Source organism: Tupaia chinensis, unplaced genomic scaffold (genome assembly GCF_000334495.1).
Source record: "Tupaia chinensis unplaced genomic scaffold, TupChi_1.0 Scaffold150166_1, whole genome shotgun sequence".
Lineage (NCBI taxonomy): Eukaryota > Metazoa > Chordata > Mammalia > Scandentia > Tupaiidae > Tupaia > Tupaia belangeri.
The window spans coordinates 345,699-360,311 of record NW_006210004.1 but is presented as its reverse complement, the minus strand read 5'-3'; the positions used below and the strand labels follow the sequence as shown (position 1 = coordinate 360,311).

At 48.1% G+C, this 14,613-nt stretch overlaps 1 protein-coding gene across 4 annotated transcripts in view; it reads right to left on the bottom strand.

The window, feature by feature from the left end:
• FBXL2 (F-box and leucine rich repeat protein 2) overlaps positions 1 to 14,613 on the bottom strand; it is a 59,107-nt gene that overhangs the window by 2,767 nt on the left and 41,727 nt on the right. The window contains exons 10-16 of one of the 4 annotated variants that reach the window (XR_003548436.1): positions 13,595 to 13,725; positions 11,829 to 11,889; positions 11,039 to 11,083; positions 10,407 to 10,463; positions 9,522 to 9,996; positions 9,308 to 9,392; positions 7,957 to 8,005 (exon numbers count right to left, since the gene is read on the bottom strand). Coding sequence is in view for 3 of the 4 variants with exons in the window: in XM_006171955.2 (XP_006172017.1) it covers positions 457 to 669; positions 10,407 to 10,463; positions 11,039 to 11,083; positions 11,829 to 11,889; positions 13,595 to 13,725 (507 nt within the window). In the remaining variant the exon portion in view is untranslated. Of the gene's footprint in view, positions 1 to 456; positions 670 to 7,476; positions 7,544 to 7,956; positions 8,006 to 9,307; positions 9,393 to 9,473; positions 9,997 to 10,406; positions 10,464 to 11,038; positions 11,084 to 11,828; positions 11,890 to 13,594; positions 13,726 to 14,613 lie in introns of those variants that run through there. The other 3 variants (XM_006171958.2, XM_006171955.2, XM_027769653.1) reach the window with 3 other exon arrangements.

Genomic DNA, 14,613 nt, shown 5'->3' with positions numbered 1-14,613 from the left:
AAGCCACCGGGTCCGGGACTCGAACTGCAGTTGGCTATATGGGAGCTCAGCGACACAGCCATTATGCTAACCTCTGGTCCCTAAGCAAGGGAATTCTGAAGCCTAAGATGGTACCTAAGTACCCACATCACTTTGTACAATGACCAGCTTAGGATAAAATGAGCTGGCCGTTTTGTGTGTGTGTCAAAGGGCACGTGCGTGTGCATAAAAGGAAGAAAGCACCCTCCTCTCCCAGCGGGGCCTAGTGAACGCAGCAGCGCCCCCTCCTCCAACTCGATTCTGGACATGGGTACAAGTGCCTGTGGGCTCAAACCCTGGGCAGCCGCGTGGGCTCTGGCTTCCTCTGCACACTCAGCTGCCCTGCCACAGGCCAGCCCTGAAGGTCGGCTCTGGATGCATTCCTTTGTGGCTCAGAAAGCAGACCAGGTGGAACCAGGTCCCCGGCCCCACACCTACCCGCATCCTCTTAATGCCTGCGCGGGTGACCTGCTGGCAGTCGTACAGCTCCAGGCGCTCCAGGCCACGGCAGTTCTCTAGGTGCCCCAGAGCCACATCGGTGATGAGGAGACAGTTGTCCAGCTCCAGGACCTGCAGCCGCTCATGGCCACAGGTGCTGTTGCTCAGGTGCAGGATCCCGTCATCGGTGATGAGCTCACAGTGGGACAAGCTCTGCAGCAGGGAGAGAGGAGCGGCTGTTTGCAGGAACCTCTCTTTCCAAGGTTCGAGGCCTAGGAGACGCAAGCCGGCCTGGGGAGTATCTCAGCTGCTTGCTGTGGTTTCAGTGTCCCCCAATAACCATGTGCTGGAATCCTTTTTTTTAAAGAGATGTTTGCTATAGGGTGTTTTGCATGTGCTCGCTGGAGACAGAAAACAAGAAATCGCGGTGCGATGTGACAGTACTGATTTTGGGGTAAATGGAAAAAGCTTCGGAAATAGTTTCATTATCTTCCTGTTAATTTTCCCCCTGTATTCGTGGTACATGTGCGCACAGGTGAGAGGGAAAAGCACCCTCCCCAGAGTCTGGTCACCTTACGTACGTGCCCTTTGTGTTTCAGGCTGGCTGGGCCAGGGATTCAACCACGGTTGTCATGTGGAGCCTGGCTTCTCTAGAGCAGCACGTTACACCAAGCGATGAAGCAAACTCAGATTAGTATTACGTATCCAAATGACATGTAATTATTTTAAGTTCTCAATATTAAGTTTCCAACCTGACAGTTTCTTCTGATGTATATCAAATATCATTTTACCCCACCATAAGGTTTTCAGATGTAAAAGGTAATAATGCCCAAGCATCTCAATTATGCATATGTCCCTTCAAATGAGTAAGTTCCAACTCCGTGCCAGCCCCTGTGTGTACGACGGTGAGTAAAAATACCTTTGTCTGCACTGCTGGAGGAGCCCAGATGGACAGCCTAGAAATGAAACCGCACTAACTAAAGTGAAACGAGCTGAGGTAAGTGCTCTGAGGAAATGTTACAGTGGGGACTGGCTTGAGAACACTTGCGTTCATGTGCGCAAGGCCCAGGGCTGGCAGGAGAACAAGGGCGAGCAGCAGGTCTGGGGGGTCAGCACACAGGTGAAAGGTAAGACCATACAAGGAGATTCAGGTGGAACTGGGAGAGGGGAAGGCCAGATCCCAGACTTGTGTAAGCCACAGAAAGGGACTTCAGGGTGATTCCAAGGTCATCCAGAAACATTTTAAAAAAAAGAGAGATCTTGGCTATAGGATGTGTGTGCGTGCTGGAGAGAGAGACAGAGAGACAAAAAGTGAGAAATCACTTCCTAGGAAGGATGGCCACACTGCAATCCTTTCTCCCCCATTCTCCTCTTGGGATTTTGGGCATGCATGTATCCACACCCGGTGTGAGTTTTAAGCCTTCGGGTCCAGGACTTGAACTGCAGTGGGCTACGTGGGAGTCCAGCCTATAACCATTACACCATCTGCTGGTCCCTTATTATTATTTAATTCACCAGCGAGAGAGAGAGAAAGTGAGAAAGCAAGTCACCAGGTCTGGGACTTGAACCACGGGCAGTCATGTGGGAGTCCAGCACCCCAACCACCATGCCATTTGCTGGCCCCATGGGAAAAAATAATTTTTTAAAAAAATTTTGAGAGATTTTTGCTATAGGGCATGTGTACATGCTAGAGAGACAGAGAGAGAGAAAGCGAGCAATCACCCTCAAGGGGATGGACACACTGCAATCCCTTCTCCATTCTTCATGGCCGGCGTGAGTTTGAAGCCGCCAGGTCTGGGATTGGAACTGAAGTCAGCCATGTGAGAGTCCAGCACCTTAGCCATTATGCCACCTGCTGGCCCCAACATTGTATTACTATTTTTTTTTAATTTCCCAGGGGCCAGCAGGTGGCATGGTGGTTAAGGCGCTTGATTCCCACCAGACCGACCGTGGTTTAAGTCGTGCCACGCATTTGTGCATGTCTGCCCAAAATTCCAGGGAGGAGAATGGAGGGAACAGGATTGCAACAGGGCCATCCTCCCTGAGGGGTGATTTCTCACTGTCCCTCTCCCCCTAGGCATGTGCCCTGTGGCAGATAAAAAAAAAAAAAACTAACTAAAAATTTAAAAAAAGAAATGTTATGTTTGTTTTTCAAAAAGATCGCCCGTATCAGCACATGCCCACCAGAGTGGCTAAAACGAATGAACAACGGATGCCGGCAAGGATCTGCTGCAGGGGAAGCCGGAGATTCCGGGCCAGGCACACCTGTGTTAACCAGAGACATATATTGACTAACGGCACTGAGCTAGAAATACCCCGCAGTAGTATAATGAGCAGACATCACGGTGTGCCCATTCTATAAAGTGATGAGAAGCAACCCCGTAACGGTGTGGGTAAATTTCAAAAACGTAACATTGCGTCATGAAACCAGACACAGGGTTCGCGTGTTGTTCCCTTCATATAATTTAAATCATGAAAAGCACAAAAACAGGCCCACTATGCTATTGCGAGTCACTGCTCTGGGGTTAGTGCCTGGAAGGGGCTTTCTGGGATAACGGTCAGGTGGGTCCTTCACGTGGATGGGTTCAGTTTATGGGAACGCACTCACGGATCTATGCAGACCAGTGATAATTGCCCTTTTCTGCATGTATATTCTATTTTGTAAAAAGTGAAAACTGAAAACGCCTGCTGATTTGGACCTAACAAGTTCTGTTGGAGGAGACAGAGATAAGTGGATGGGTGTGAGGTTTTCCTGCAAAATAAAGGAAAGAATCCGAAAGAATGGAACTGGATACATGGGAAGGCAGCTGGGACCACCCTGGCGGAGGGGAAGTGGGACGAGGGGAATTCTGTGAGGCTTTGATGCTTGAGACATTCTTCTTCTAGCTCTGTTTTAATTACATGGGATACATTTCCTTCCTACGGATCTAATCACTCCATGGTTCTACAAGAAATAGCATTTATGCAATCAATGGTGTTTGCTGTTTTCTAGCCTTCAGAATTGACGCATGAAGTTGGGTGTGGTGGTGTGTGCCTGTAATCCCCTCTACTCAGGAGGCTAAAGCCTAAGAGCATGCTCTGTCTACTCAGGAGGTCGAAAGTTCGAGGCCAGCCTGGACAACACAGCAAGGCTGTCTCTTAAGAAAAACAAAAAATCATAATGGATAAAGCCAAACAACTCTGCTATAGTTTTTCAGGAGGCTGTTTAAATTTGGTAAATCAAGAAACAGAATTTTGATTATTTATATAGTAAATTGCAAACAGGAAAAAAGTATGTATCTGTATATATTTAATTTTATTAACATACACATATTCACCTAGGTATGTGTGTATATACACACAGACTATAGGAAGAGGATGATTGAGGTAAGTGTGTGAATGCTAACTTTGTTTTAATACAGAGAATTGAGATTTTTTTTTTTTTGAGAGATTTTCACTGTAGGGCGCGTGCGCTCGCCAGACAGACAGAGAGAGAGACATAGAGACAGAAAGCGAGAAATCACCCCCCAGGGGGAATGGTCACGCCGCAATCCCTTCTCCTCCATTCTCCTCTCGGGATCTTGGGCACGCACGCACACACGCCCGGCGTGAGTTTTAAGCCACCGGGTCCGGGACACGAACCGCGGTCGACTACGTGGGAGTCCAGCGACATAGCCATTACGCTAACTGCTGGTTCCCGAGAAGTTATGTTAACACCATGAAAACTTATATACTGGCAGATGCAATTATTTATACAATTTCTTAAAAAATTGTCAGAGAGGGACCAGTAGTTAGCGTAATGGCTATGTCACTGAACTTCCCAAGTAGCCGACCACGGTTTGACTCCCAGACCCAGTGACTTAAACTCACGCCGGGTGCGTGTGCGTGCGTGCCCAAGATCCCGAGAGGAAAATGGAGGAGAAGGGATTGCGGCGTGGCCATCCCCCCCTGGGGGGTGATTTCTCACTTTCTATCTCTCTGTCTGTCTGGCGAGCACACGCACCTATAGCAAAAACCTCTCAAAAAAAATTTTTTTTCCTGTCAGAGAGCACATGTGCTCACAGGAGAAAAACAGAGAAAGAGGGACAGTGAGAAAGCACTCTCCAGGGGGGATGGTCACACCACAATCCCTTCTCTACTGCTCGCTCCTTTTGGGTTTTTGGGCACACATGCATACACACCTGGTGTGTTTATCAAACCACCAGATACAGGATTTTAACTGCACTGGTCAGCCACGTGGGATCCTGCCATCTTAACCACCAGGTGACCCTATATAAAATTAAAAAAAATTTTTTTTGAATTATTTAACTTTAGTTGTTTAATTTATTCATTTTAATTTGACTAGAGAGGGACAGAGTGAGAGAGAGGAAAAGTGAGAAAGCAAGACGCCAGGTTCAGGACTTGAACCGCTGTTGGCATTTGGGAGCCCAGAGCCCTAACCACAACACCACCTCTCAGCCCGCCTATGTAAAATCTGAAAATTTATTTAAGGAAAAACTGAGGGGCCCTTGACCTGTTCTCTTGAGTTCACAAGAAAATCTACTGCCAATATGGCTCACACAGCAGAGGGGCCCTGAATTTTACCTACGAAACAGCCAGTAGTCAAAGCTCTGTGCTCTGGGTCACTGCTGTGTATGTATCAATCCTGCAGAACAGATATTATTGTTATCACTTCATAGATGAGGACATTGCAGCTTAAAGAAGTCCAAACTTGCCTATTTATACCAGTTTGGGCTGCCCTTAAAGCCTTTTCCTCTATTTTTAAGCTAAGGAAGTTCATTTGTAACAGAGATGGGAGGCAGATCTAATGGTATTCAGATGTAGTTTTTTTGTTTTTTGTTTTTTGTTTTTCTTTTTTCACTCCCTTCTCCTTCCACTTCTGTTAGGCTCCTAGGGGTCTGTTAGTATTGAGACGTCTACGTATGTGTCTGTGTCCCACACCTTGGGTAGTGTTCCCCTAGAGAGACCAGGGTCTGAACAGAATTCAAGCTGAAATGTGAAAAAACTCAAGCCACTCGAATGTCAATTACAGCCAATCATTGCCTGAGCAATCCGGACATACCCTGGACCTTCCCCTGAGACCAATTCCAACACGTACCCTTTTCTCTCCCACTTGTCACTCTGAGAGTATGATGGTCTAGCACTGAGGGGGTGGGCCAACCTGCTTTGACCAAATTGCCTGACATTATGGATGGGGACAAGGAACTTTGGGAGGGAACTGCAGGGCTGACTGCAGGAGCTTCTCTCCTGTTCTCTCTTCTCCAAAGCAGCTTCTTATGGTGGAGCTCTGGCAAGGCCAGGGAACAGATGGCACTCTCCTAAGAAGAGCTATAATTCTTGGAGCCTGAGCCTCACAACTGTAAGGATGGCCTTCATCATGTACATGACAGTTAATGTGCCTGCTCCAAAACTAAGGCTGCTTTGTTCCCATCCCACTTTGTTCCAGAAGAACTTTAAGTGGCTTCCCTTAACAAAGCCTGTGAAGATGCTGGTGCTGGTGCTGGTGCTGGAGGAGGGAAGATTCTGTCTTTGTCTTCTTGGAGTTGACAGTCTAAATCACAATCCCAGGCTTCTCCCGAATTTCCCACTGAGAAAAGCTGCCTTGAATTTATGAAAAGAACTTTTAAGAGCTAAGGTTAGTAATGCGACTACTAAAAACAAGTGTACCTAAATACAGCTAAAAAATCAACAGATAAAATAGAATTTAAAAAAGTAAACTCAGTTAACCCAAAAAGATAGAAAAGGAAGAACACAGAAACAGAAAACAAAAAAATAAAATGGTGGACCTAAATCCAACTGCATCAATATTACATTAAACATAAATGGCTAAATATTCCAATTAAAAGGTAGAGATTTCTAGGCTAGATAAAAAGTAAGGTAACTATATGCTGCCTCTAATAAACACTACATAAAATTTTTTTGCTACAAGGTACATTAGCTCACTGAAGAGAGAGAGAGAGTGAGAAAGCAACCCCCAGGGGGGATCTTGTAATCCCTTCTTCTCCATTCTTTTCTTAGGATTTTGGGCATGAATGCGTAAGTGCCCAGCATGTTTTTCAAGCCACTGGTCTTGGACTCGAACTGTGCAGTCAGTCAGGTGGGATCCAGCTGCCTCAGCCTCCATGCCAGCAGCTGTCCCAGCTAGCCTTTCTTAATGGTGGCCATGAAGCTTTGGTCCCTACCTCTCATTCAGCCCCATCACCTCTCCTCTTCCTTCATGGTAAAACCTAGCCAGGGCTTTTGTTGATCTACTTAGGAACACAGGGTCTTTCTTCTGTGTAAAACACTCTCCAGGGATAGCTCTGTACCCGAGAATGAGATTTAAAAAGGGTGACAGCTTTGCTAAGGGAGGAAAGTAAAATTTGAGGATTAGGGACAGATTTAATACCTGATGACAGAATTTAGACTGAGTGGTGTAGGGGGAGGGGACAAGATGGTGGAATCTATGAGTTATATGTTATATTTTTGTTGTGTTTGAGTACTCAGAAGGGGTGACTAGGAAAGGAGGGGGCTGCTGGTCAGACAGTGAGGTATGAAACTGAGATATAAGCAGTGTACACTCTATTTTATACTTTATTATTAGAGGGTACATGTGTGCCAGAGAGAGGGAGAAAGCACCCTCCCACCATGGGGCATGGTCACGCCACAATCCTCCACGTCTCTACCCCCTCAGGATTCTGGGCACACATGTACACACACCCAGTATGTTTTTCAAGTCACTGGGGATGGCATTTGAACTGAGTTGGCCACGTGAGATCCAGCTCCCCTAACCACTAGACCATGGGGCCACCCTACATATTTATTTTCAAAGCTGTTAAATGTTTCCATTTTAAATTGGAAAAAATGGTGATTTAAACTACTGCCAATTTGTTCCCCATGGAGCAGTGAGCAGCTGCTTTATAAGAAGGCTCTCTGTTACTGCCTACTGCCATGAGTGTGCCGTCTCCCGGCAGAGGAGCCACCCAAGGAGGCTGGTCTCTCAGTGTGTTAATAAATCATGTTGAAAAAGAAAACACTGTAAGAATGAGTAAAGTAATATATTTCTCTCTTGGTTGTATTCCTTATTCTTTACCAGACTGCTAAAATTCCACTTGATAGCTTCTGGGACCTATGAGTTATATAATACAATGATTATTAAAAATTCAAAACCACCTGGATCTGGTACTATGAAGAACCCAGCATCCCTATAATCAAAAGAACCTGCCGATGACTCTGCTAAAAAGATAAGAAACAGCCTCCTCTGAACAAACTCCATGACTCTACAGTCGTCCACGTTCTACACCTTTCATTCTAAATCTGAGACTCTGTTTTCAAATGCGAAATCTTTGACTTGGTTGAAAAAATTTTAAAAACATGCTCAGTTTTCCCTTCTGAATTTCTTTTCTGTGTGAGGACAAGGCCCTGCTCCCAGGAGGCTCCCAGAGGATGCTGGGACCATGCTATATACGTATACACTTGCCTCACCCTGGGTAAGGAAGAGCCTGAGAACTGGAATGTTAGGGACTGAGGTGCAATAGTCACCTGGCTTCGGGCTGGTGGTCACTTCCCTCATTTCTTCCTGCTTGCAGATCTTTAACAAAAAATAAAAACCACATTTCAAAATTCAAAATGAAGTTTTCCCCCCAATACCACTGATCCCTGTAGGCTGAGGGAGAATTCCGGCTATGGACCTCCATAAAGCTTGGGCCTGGGGCTGCCATGGCAGCACTGCTGGATCTTCCCTTCACAATGCGAGGTCACTGCTTCAGAGGGGGAACTGGGCCGCTCTAGTGGGCCACCTGCCCTGGCATGAGGCCTGCAGCGAGAACTCGTGCGCTTGATACATGGCACGCTCAGAGACAGAGGCCTTGTTGGCTGGCCCTCCTGCGTTCTCCATGTGCTGCTGTTAGGAGTCAGACTGAGCTGTCTACACGTCCACACTGTGGGGCTGCCGCAGTAAAAATAAACACACTTTCATGTGTCCTCAGCTTGGCTAGGGGTGACGGAGGTGCTGTTACTCCTGTGCATTATCAAAGTGGGCACTGCCTCGTGTATCCCTTAAGGAGCCAGAGCAGACATTTCTCCGGAATTTCAGAGACAGATAAAGTTGGCCTCTCCTGAAATGAATTACCTCCTTACTCCCGAATGCCTAGCCCCTGGTGTCCTCAGAGAGCATCTGTGGAGTCAATCAGCCGGACATGGGGCAGGTGTGCTTCTGTCCGCCTCCCATTTCTTTCATGGCTATTAGAATTTTGAAACTAAGTTGATCTCAATTTCAACTTGTGCCCAGTGTGAGTTTAAACCACTGGGTCCAGGACTTGAACCACAGTCGACTACATGGGAGTTCAGCGACATAGCCATTACGCTAACTGCTGGTCCCCCTGCTAATAATTCTTCATGTTCTGTTTTTGTTTTTCTTGGAGGGGGCTCTCACCTCAGACTTCTGTTTTTATTACAGCTTATCTTTCACTCTAAATCCCCATTCTGGAAGTAGCTTGTATAAACATAGGGAACAAGATAGAAAATCTTCAGAAACCAGAAACCCCTCTGGGAAGAACACGATTGATCTGGAAGACATTCCCTGACAGTTGCTGGGTGGACCCTGCACCCAGGAAGAGGTAGAAGACAAGATGGATTTAGGGAGCTAGTGAAGGCCTCCTCAGGCCTCTGGTGTCTGCTGTGAGAACATTTCTCGTGAAAACTGATGAAGGTACGCAAGGCCCAGGCCAGGGTGTCGGGCTCCCCCAGCCTATGAGGCTCAGAGGAGGCAATGCCGTTGGGGGAGAAACTCCATTCTGAGTTTTGGAATGGCTTTTACTTTTTACTAAAAGATCTGCAAGCAGGAGGAAACAAGGGAAATGACCACTAGCCTGAAGCCAGGTGATGACTGTACCTCAGACCTGGGGCCAGGAGAGAGGTGTGAGGCCAGAGCAGGCCGTACGCCTCGGGCTGTGGGCTTTCTCCTCGTCTCTGAGAAGCTGAAGGACCCGGAGACAAGCAGGTGGGAGGATCAAAGGAGAAGGCATGTCTGAGTCACAGGCTCTGTCAATTATAAAGCAGATCGGAACCCACTGGGGGGTACGGGCATCACAGAACGACAGAATTACCTGCAACGTGGAGACGGAGCAGTTTACTGGAGTCTGGACGCAGCTAGGTTCCCAAATCATCTCTGAAATCTGCCCTAACTGCTTCCAAAAGCCCCAGAGGAGCCCGGTGCCCAGTAGCACTTGTGCTGAGGGACGTGTCCAGAAAGGGTGTGGAAACATGGAAAAGTCGCGGGGAGAGGACGCGAGGCCTGTCGGGGCCTGGTGACATCGCAGACTGCTAGCCCCTGAGGACGGAGCAGGTTTCAAGTCGACAGAGGGCAAAGCTGGCTTTAGGAAAACCGAGGGACGCACAGACGGGGTGGAGGTCCAAAGGTCCAGGGCCTCGGGGCAGCTGGATAACTTGAGGCAAGTCCTAACGACTCTGAGCTGCTTCTTCACTGATAAACGGAGCGTCACCCGCACCCGTGTCACAGGTGGGCCGGGTTCCCATCCGTGGGCTCACTAGGGGGCTGCGCCTCCTTCCTGCTCCAGGCTCCTGGCAAACGGCCAGAGGTCAATCACGCAGGCAGTGACAGCCGGCCGAGTGTCAGTGCCTCTTCTCGCTGCTCATTTGCAGCGCCGTTTCCACCACTCTTCCACCCCCAGGTTTACATGCAAGTGATACGAAATGCACGTGCGACACCAGAACGACCTCTGTCCTGGCAGAGCATCATGTCCTACGCGCCGTCACTCCACCTGACCTGAACACGGTGGGTCCCGTTAGGTTCCCATCCTACGATGACATGGTGATAGCCAGATACCCCACCTCCCGAGCTGGCCCAGCCAACAGAGCTTGGAAACCCAGAAAGATGGGCCTTCACAAGGGGAACCCAGGCAGGCCCCGCTGTGGAGGAGGGTTCTTTCGTCCCTGAGGGCAGGTGGACGTCACGGAAAACCCGCACTCACCAGGGCTTGCAGTTTGGGGCAGTGAATGGAGAGCTGGGTGAGCGTGCTGTCGGTTATCTGGAGAGAGACGCGGAGTCAGTGTGGCCTCCATGCCAGGACATTATACCTAAGCCTGGCTTCTCGTGAGCGTGAGGATCCCTTGGACGGTGCCCGCCTCTCCTCACCAGCAGCCCAACTCTGCCCACTCCTGGAGATTCTAGACATCCCGGGGGCTCTCCCCTGGTGCCCAGACGGGCCTAGGGGCAGGGGCCAAAGAGGAAGTGGACAAGGAGAGTTCCCCAGGATTCCCCTCCCTGGAATCACCCCATCACTGGGCATGCCCCCTTATTTCTCCAAGTCCTCTGAAAAACAGAAGGACTCCCCCCCTCACCCCGGGCAGCTTTTCAGTGTTTGGCCTAAGATGGAGCTATTTTCAACTTGGTTACCCTTTGGCCTGGTGGCCAGGACCAGCTGAACGCTGACACATCCCATGGCCATGGCCCCCCTGGGTTCCCAAGCCCTGCCACCTATACAGGGCAAGGACAGGGGCTGGGACGGGGAGGGGATGAGACACAGATGGGTCTGTGGCTACAGGGGGTGACCCAGCGGAGACGAAGCAGTGGGGCAGCCGGAGGGCGGGGGAGGCCACTCACCAGGATGCACTCTTCCAGATCCATCTTCTCCAGGTCGTGGCAATTCTGCAAGAGTGCGTAAGACACGCCCCGAGCGTGGGTCAGGGGCACGGGAGACACGGGTGGCTTGCCCTGTCCCTCCCCGGATGGCCCAGTGTCCTTGTTCTCTTCCAGTAAGGAGTGTGCCCCGTTCCTAAAGTGACCCCGGGAACCAGCACTTCTGAGCAGGTGCCCTGGGCTGCCTTTCCTACTCTCACCCGGAAAGAGTCACCTGCACCTTCTCACTCACTCAGATGTCAGTGGGGACATTTCTGTCCACAGACCAGGCTCTGTGAGGCACGGGGATGGACAGGCATGCAGGCACGCAGAGGGGGCTAAGGGCTGGGGTGGGAGCACGTGTCTCAGCACCCTCAGGACAGAGATCCTGGCGCAGGTACAGGGGCGCCCCCTGGTGCTCAGTGCAGGGCAATTTGGGAGACAGCGTGGGCCAGGCAGGGGAGACGCTGTTCAGAGGCCCAGTGGGAGTCTCCATGCAGGGGGCGCATCTTCTGCCAGGGAGGAGGCTCCTCAGGGTGGTCATGCCTGACAGGGACAGTGAGATCTAGGCCCTTTACAGACCTCCCTGGATTTCGGGCTAACTGTAAAAAATAATAATAATAATAATACCCTAGGGGTCATAGCCTGCTTCATGCCTGTCTTTTCTGAAGGTAATTTTTTGCACACCCTAAGAACACCCCATGTCACTCTGAATTCGGGAGGTAAATGACCGCTGAATTCTGCTTTATTTCTTTCTTTTTAAAGTATGCCTTACCCGAGCTAAAAGTGTAAAGCCCGCGTCGGTCAAATGTGAGCACCGGGCAGCCTCTAAGATTCTAGGACGCGAGCATGCGGGGAGAGAACAGTACCAGTGGTTAACAATGACAACATGCACTGTTCGAAGCACACTTGTGAGTCTGTTCTGCTCACTGGCACGCTTTCACTTCTGGTCACATCCCTAGAGGGTAAAAGCAGAAACACTTCCTACTGAACAGACAAGGAGAATGTGGCTTTGGGAGGGCTGTCACCTGCCCGAAATCCCGTCCCAAACTCAGATAGTAAATGCAAGAATCTTCCCAGCATGCAACATATTCTTAAGTATTATTCTTTTTTAAAAAAACAATTATTATTTTTAATTTTTTCTTTATTATTATTATTATTTTTTAATTTGACCAGAGACAGATAGAGAGGGAAAGTGAGAAAGCAAGCTACTAGGTCTGGGATGCAAACCATGGTCAGCCATGTGGGAGTCCAGCACCTTAACCACCACGCCACCTGCTGGCCCCTATTCTTAAATATTGTTCTAGTAGCTGATAACCTTTCAAACACAATTAAAATGAACTTTATCCACAAAAACATCTTGAAAAATACTGAATTTACTGAAATTCCAAGTTACCCAAAAGGAAATTTTAGAAATGTATGGGCAATGAAAAACATAAGCTAATTCTTAATTACCCTTGCTTCAGAAGAAGGGATGCAAGAATAATATTTCTAAGTTAGATTACTCCCTTACAGCAATATTTTTAACCCTCTTTCTGATCAGTTTTGGTCACTAGACTCCTTTTACTACACAGAAATGGTAACTTTATCTAGGATCTTTTCTAATATGACAGAAAAATGGGTACAAGCTGGAACTAGACAATTCTTAAAATATACGTAACTGTAGGTGTGAGAAAGGGATCGATTTCATGGCAAAGAATATAAAAACAAGTATCTCTTTTTCTGCCTCTGTTATAGTGGTCAAGATTGCTAATTCTGGAGTAAACCTCTTAGTTCAAATTCCAGTCTGACTTCTTACTATCGCGTGACCCATGACTACCTCTGAAAACGTTTATGAAAGTCCTAGAGAAATAGTAACGAATTAGGATAAAACAATTTAAAGAACTGACACAGGGAAAACCTAAAAAGTTACCACGTAACAATGAACAGGCTGGGGGCTGACAGGTGGCATGGTGGTTAAGGCGCTGGTCATGGCCGACCATGGTTCGAGTCCTGGTCCTGGTGGCTTGCTTTCTCACCCCACCCCCACCCCTTTCTCTCTCTCATACTCTGTCCTTCTCTGGTCAAATTAAAAAATAAAAAATAAATAAAGTTAAATAAAATAATTATGAACAGGCTCTACTGTGAAAAAACAAAACAAAGTTGTCTTCCTTCTGGGAAAAAGGATAAATCAGGTGATTATGCTCTCACCCCAACCCCTGGTCGACTGGCAGCAGTTTCAGGGAGACTGACAATCACTGCTCGCTGCGACATCACTCTGATGCTCACAGGCAAATTAGGTGGGCAGATGTGTGAAATTCGCCCAATACAAAGGCTGGATTCACAGAGTAGATGCTTTGTATTCTCCGGTATGCCCCTCACTAGAACGGATTACACACAATCCCACCCCAATCCACCCAGCAAAGGCCAACAACACAACCAGTGTCTCTCCACACCACCACCTGCCCCACCTGCTGGCAAGTCCTTCCCCTCCTGCAGGAAGCCCTCTGGGTCAGCCCGGCCAAGCTCTGAGCTGCAAAGCAAAAAGCGTGGCGTACTCACTGCAGTCTCGGGCAGTTCAGACCCAGGGCTGTGAGAGAGGCATCCGTGAGGTTGCTGCACCCTGACAGGCAGAGGGCCTGCAGCCGGTGGCAGCCCCTGCATATCTGCACCACGCCTTCGTCTGTGATGCGCTGGGGAGAGACAATCGGAGGCCACCGTCAGCGCTGAAATGGGACCTACTGCTGCTCCATTAGTTTCAGTTGACAATGGCTAGATTTAGAGTAATAACTTAATAAGGAGTAGAGGGCAGACATACTCTTGTGTTATCTCTACACGGCTTTGAAATACCCTAGCATTAATAATGGAGAGTAAAAGATTAAAATTACACTTCCTCATCCCGAGTCAACAAAATAAACACAGTTTTTTATCTTTTTATTCATAGACTCATAATAAAAAATTATATTGAATGGGGACCAGCAGCTGGCATAATAGCTATGTCACTGGACTCCCATGTAGTCAACCGCAGTTTGAGTCCCTGGTCTAGTGGCTCAAACTCATGCCAGGCACGTGTGCGTGTGTGCCCAAGATCCCAAGAGGAGAGTGGAGGAGAGCGGATTGTGGCATGGTCATCTCCCTGGGGGGTGATTTCTCACATTCTGTCTCTCTGTCTTTCTGGCAAGCACGTATTCCCTATAGCACAAACCTCTCAAAAAGAAAAATTATATTGAATGAAGAGTTCATGAGACTTGTCTTAAGTAACATACATTTGGCTGAATTTCTACAGATTAATGTTTTATATGTTTACTAAATAAATCATACATATATATATTTCTTCAAATGTTTTAGAGAAGAGGAAAATTATTTACTAAGTTTTTAATAAATGCCTCAGAACACTATGAATTTAACCAGAACGATTCAAAATACTGGGCCAGCTCCAGCGGCCTGGTGGTTAAGGTGGCCAGATCTCATAATACCTACCACAGGGTTTGAGTCCTGGAACGTGTGTGTGTGTGCATGCCCAGAATCCCAACAGGATGGAGAAATGGAGAAGTGATTGTGGCATCACCATGTCCCACGGG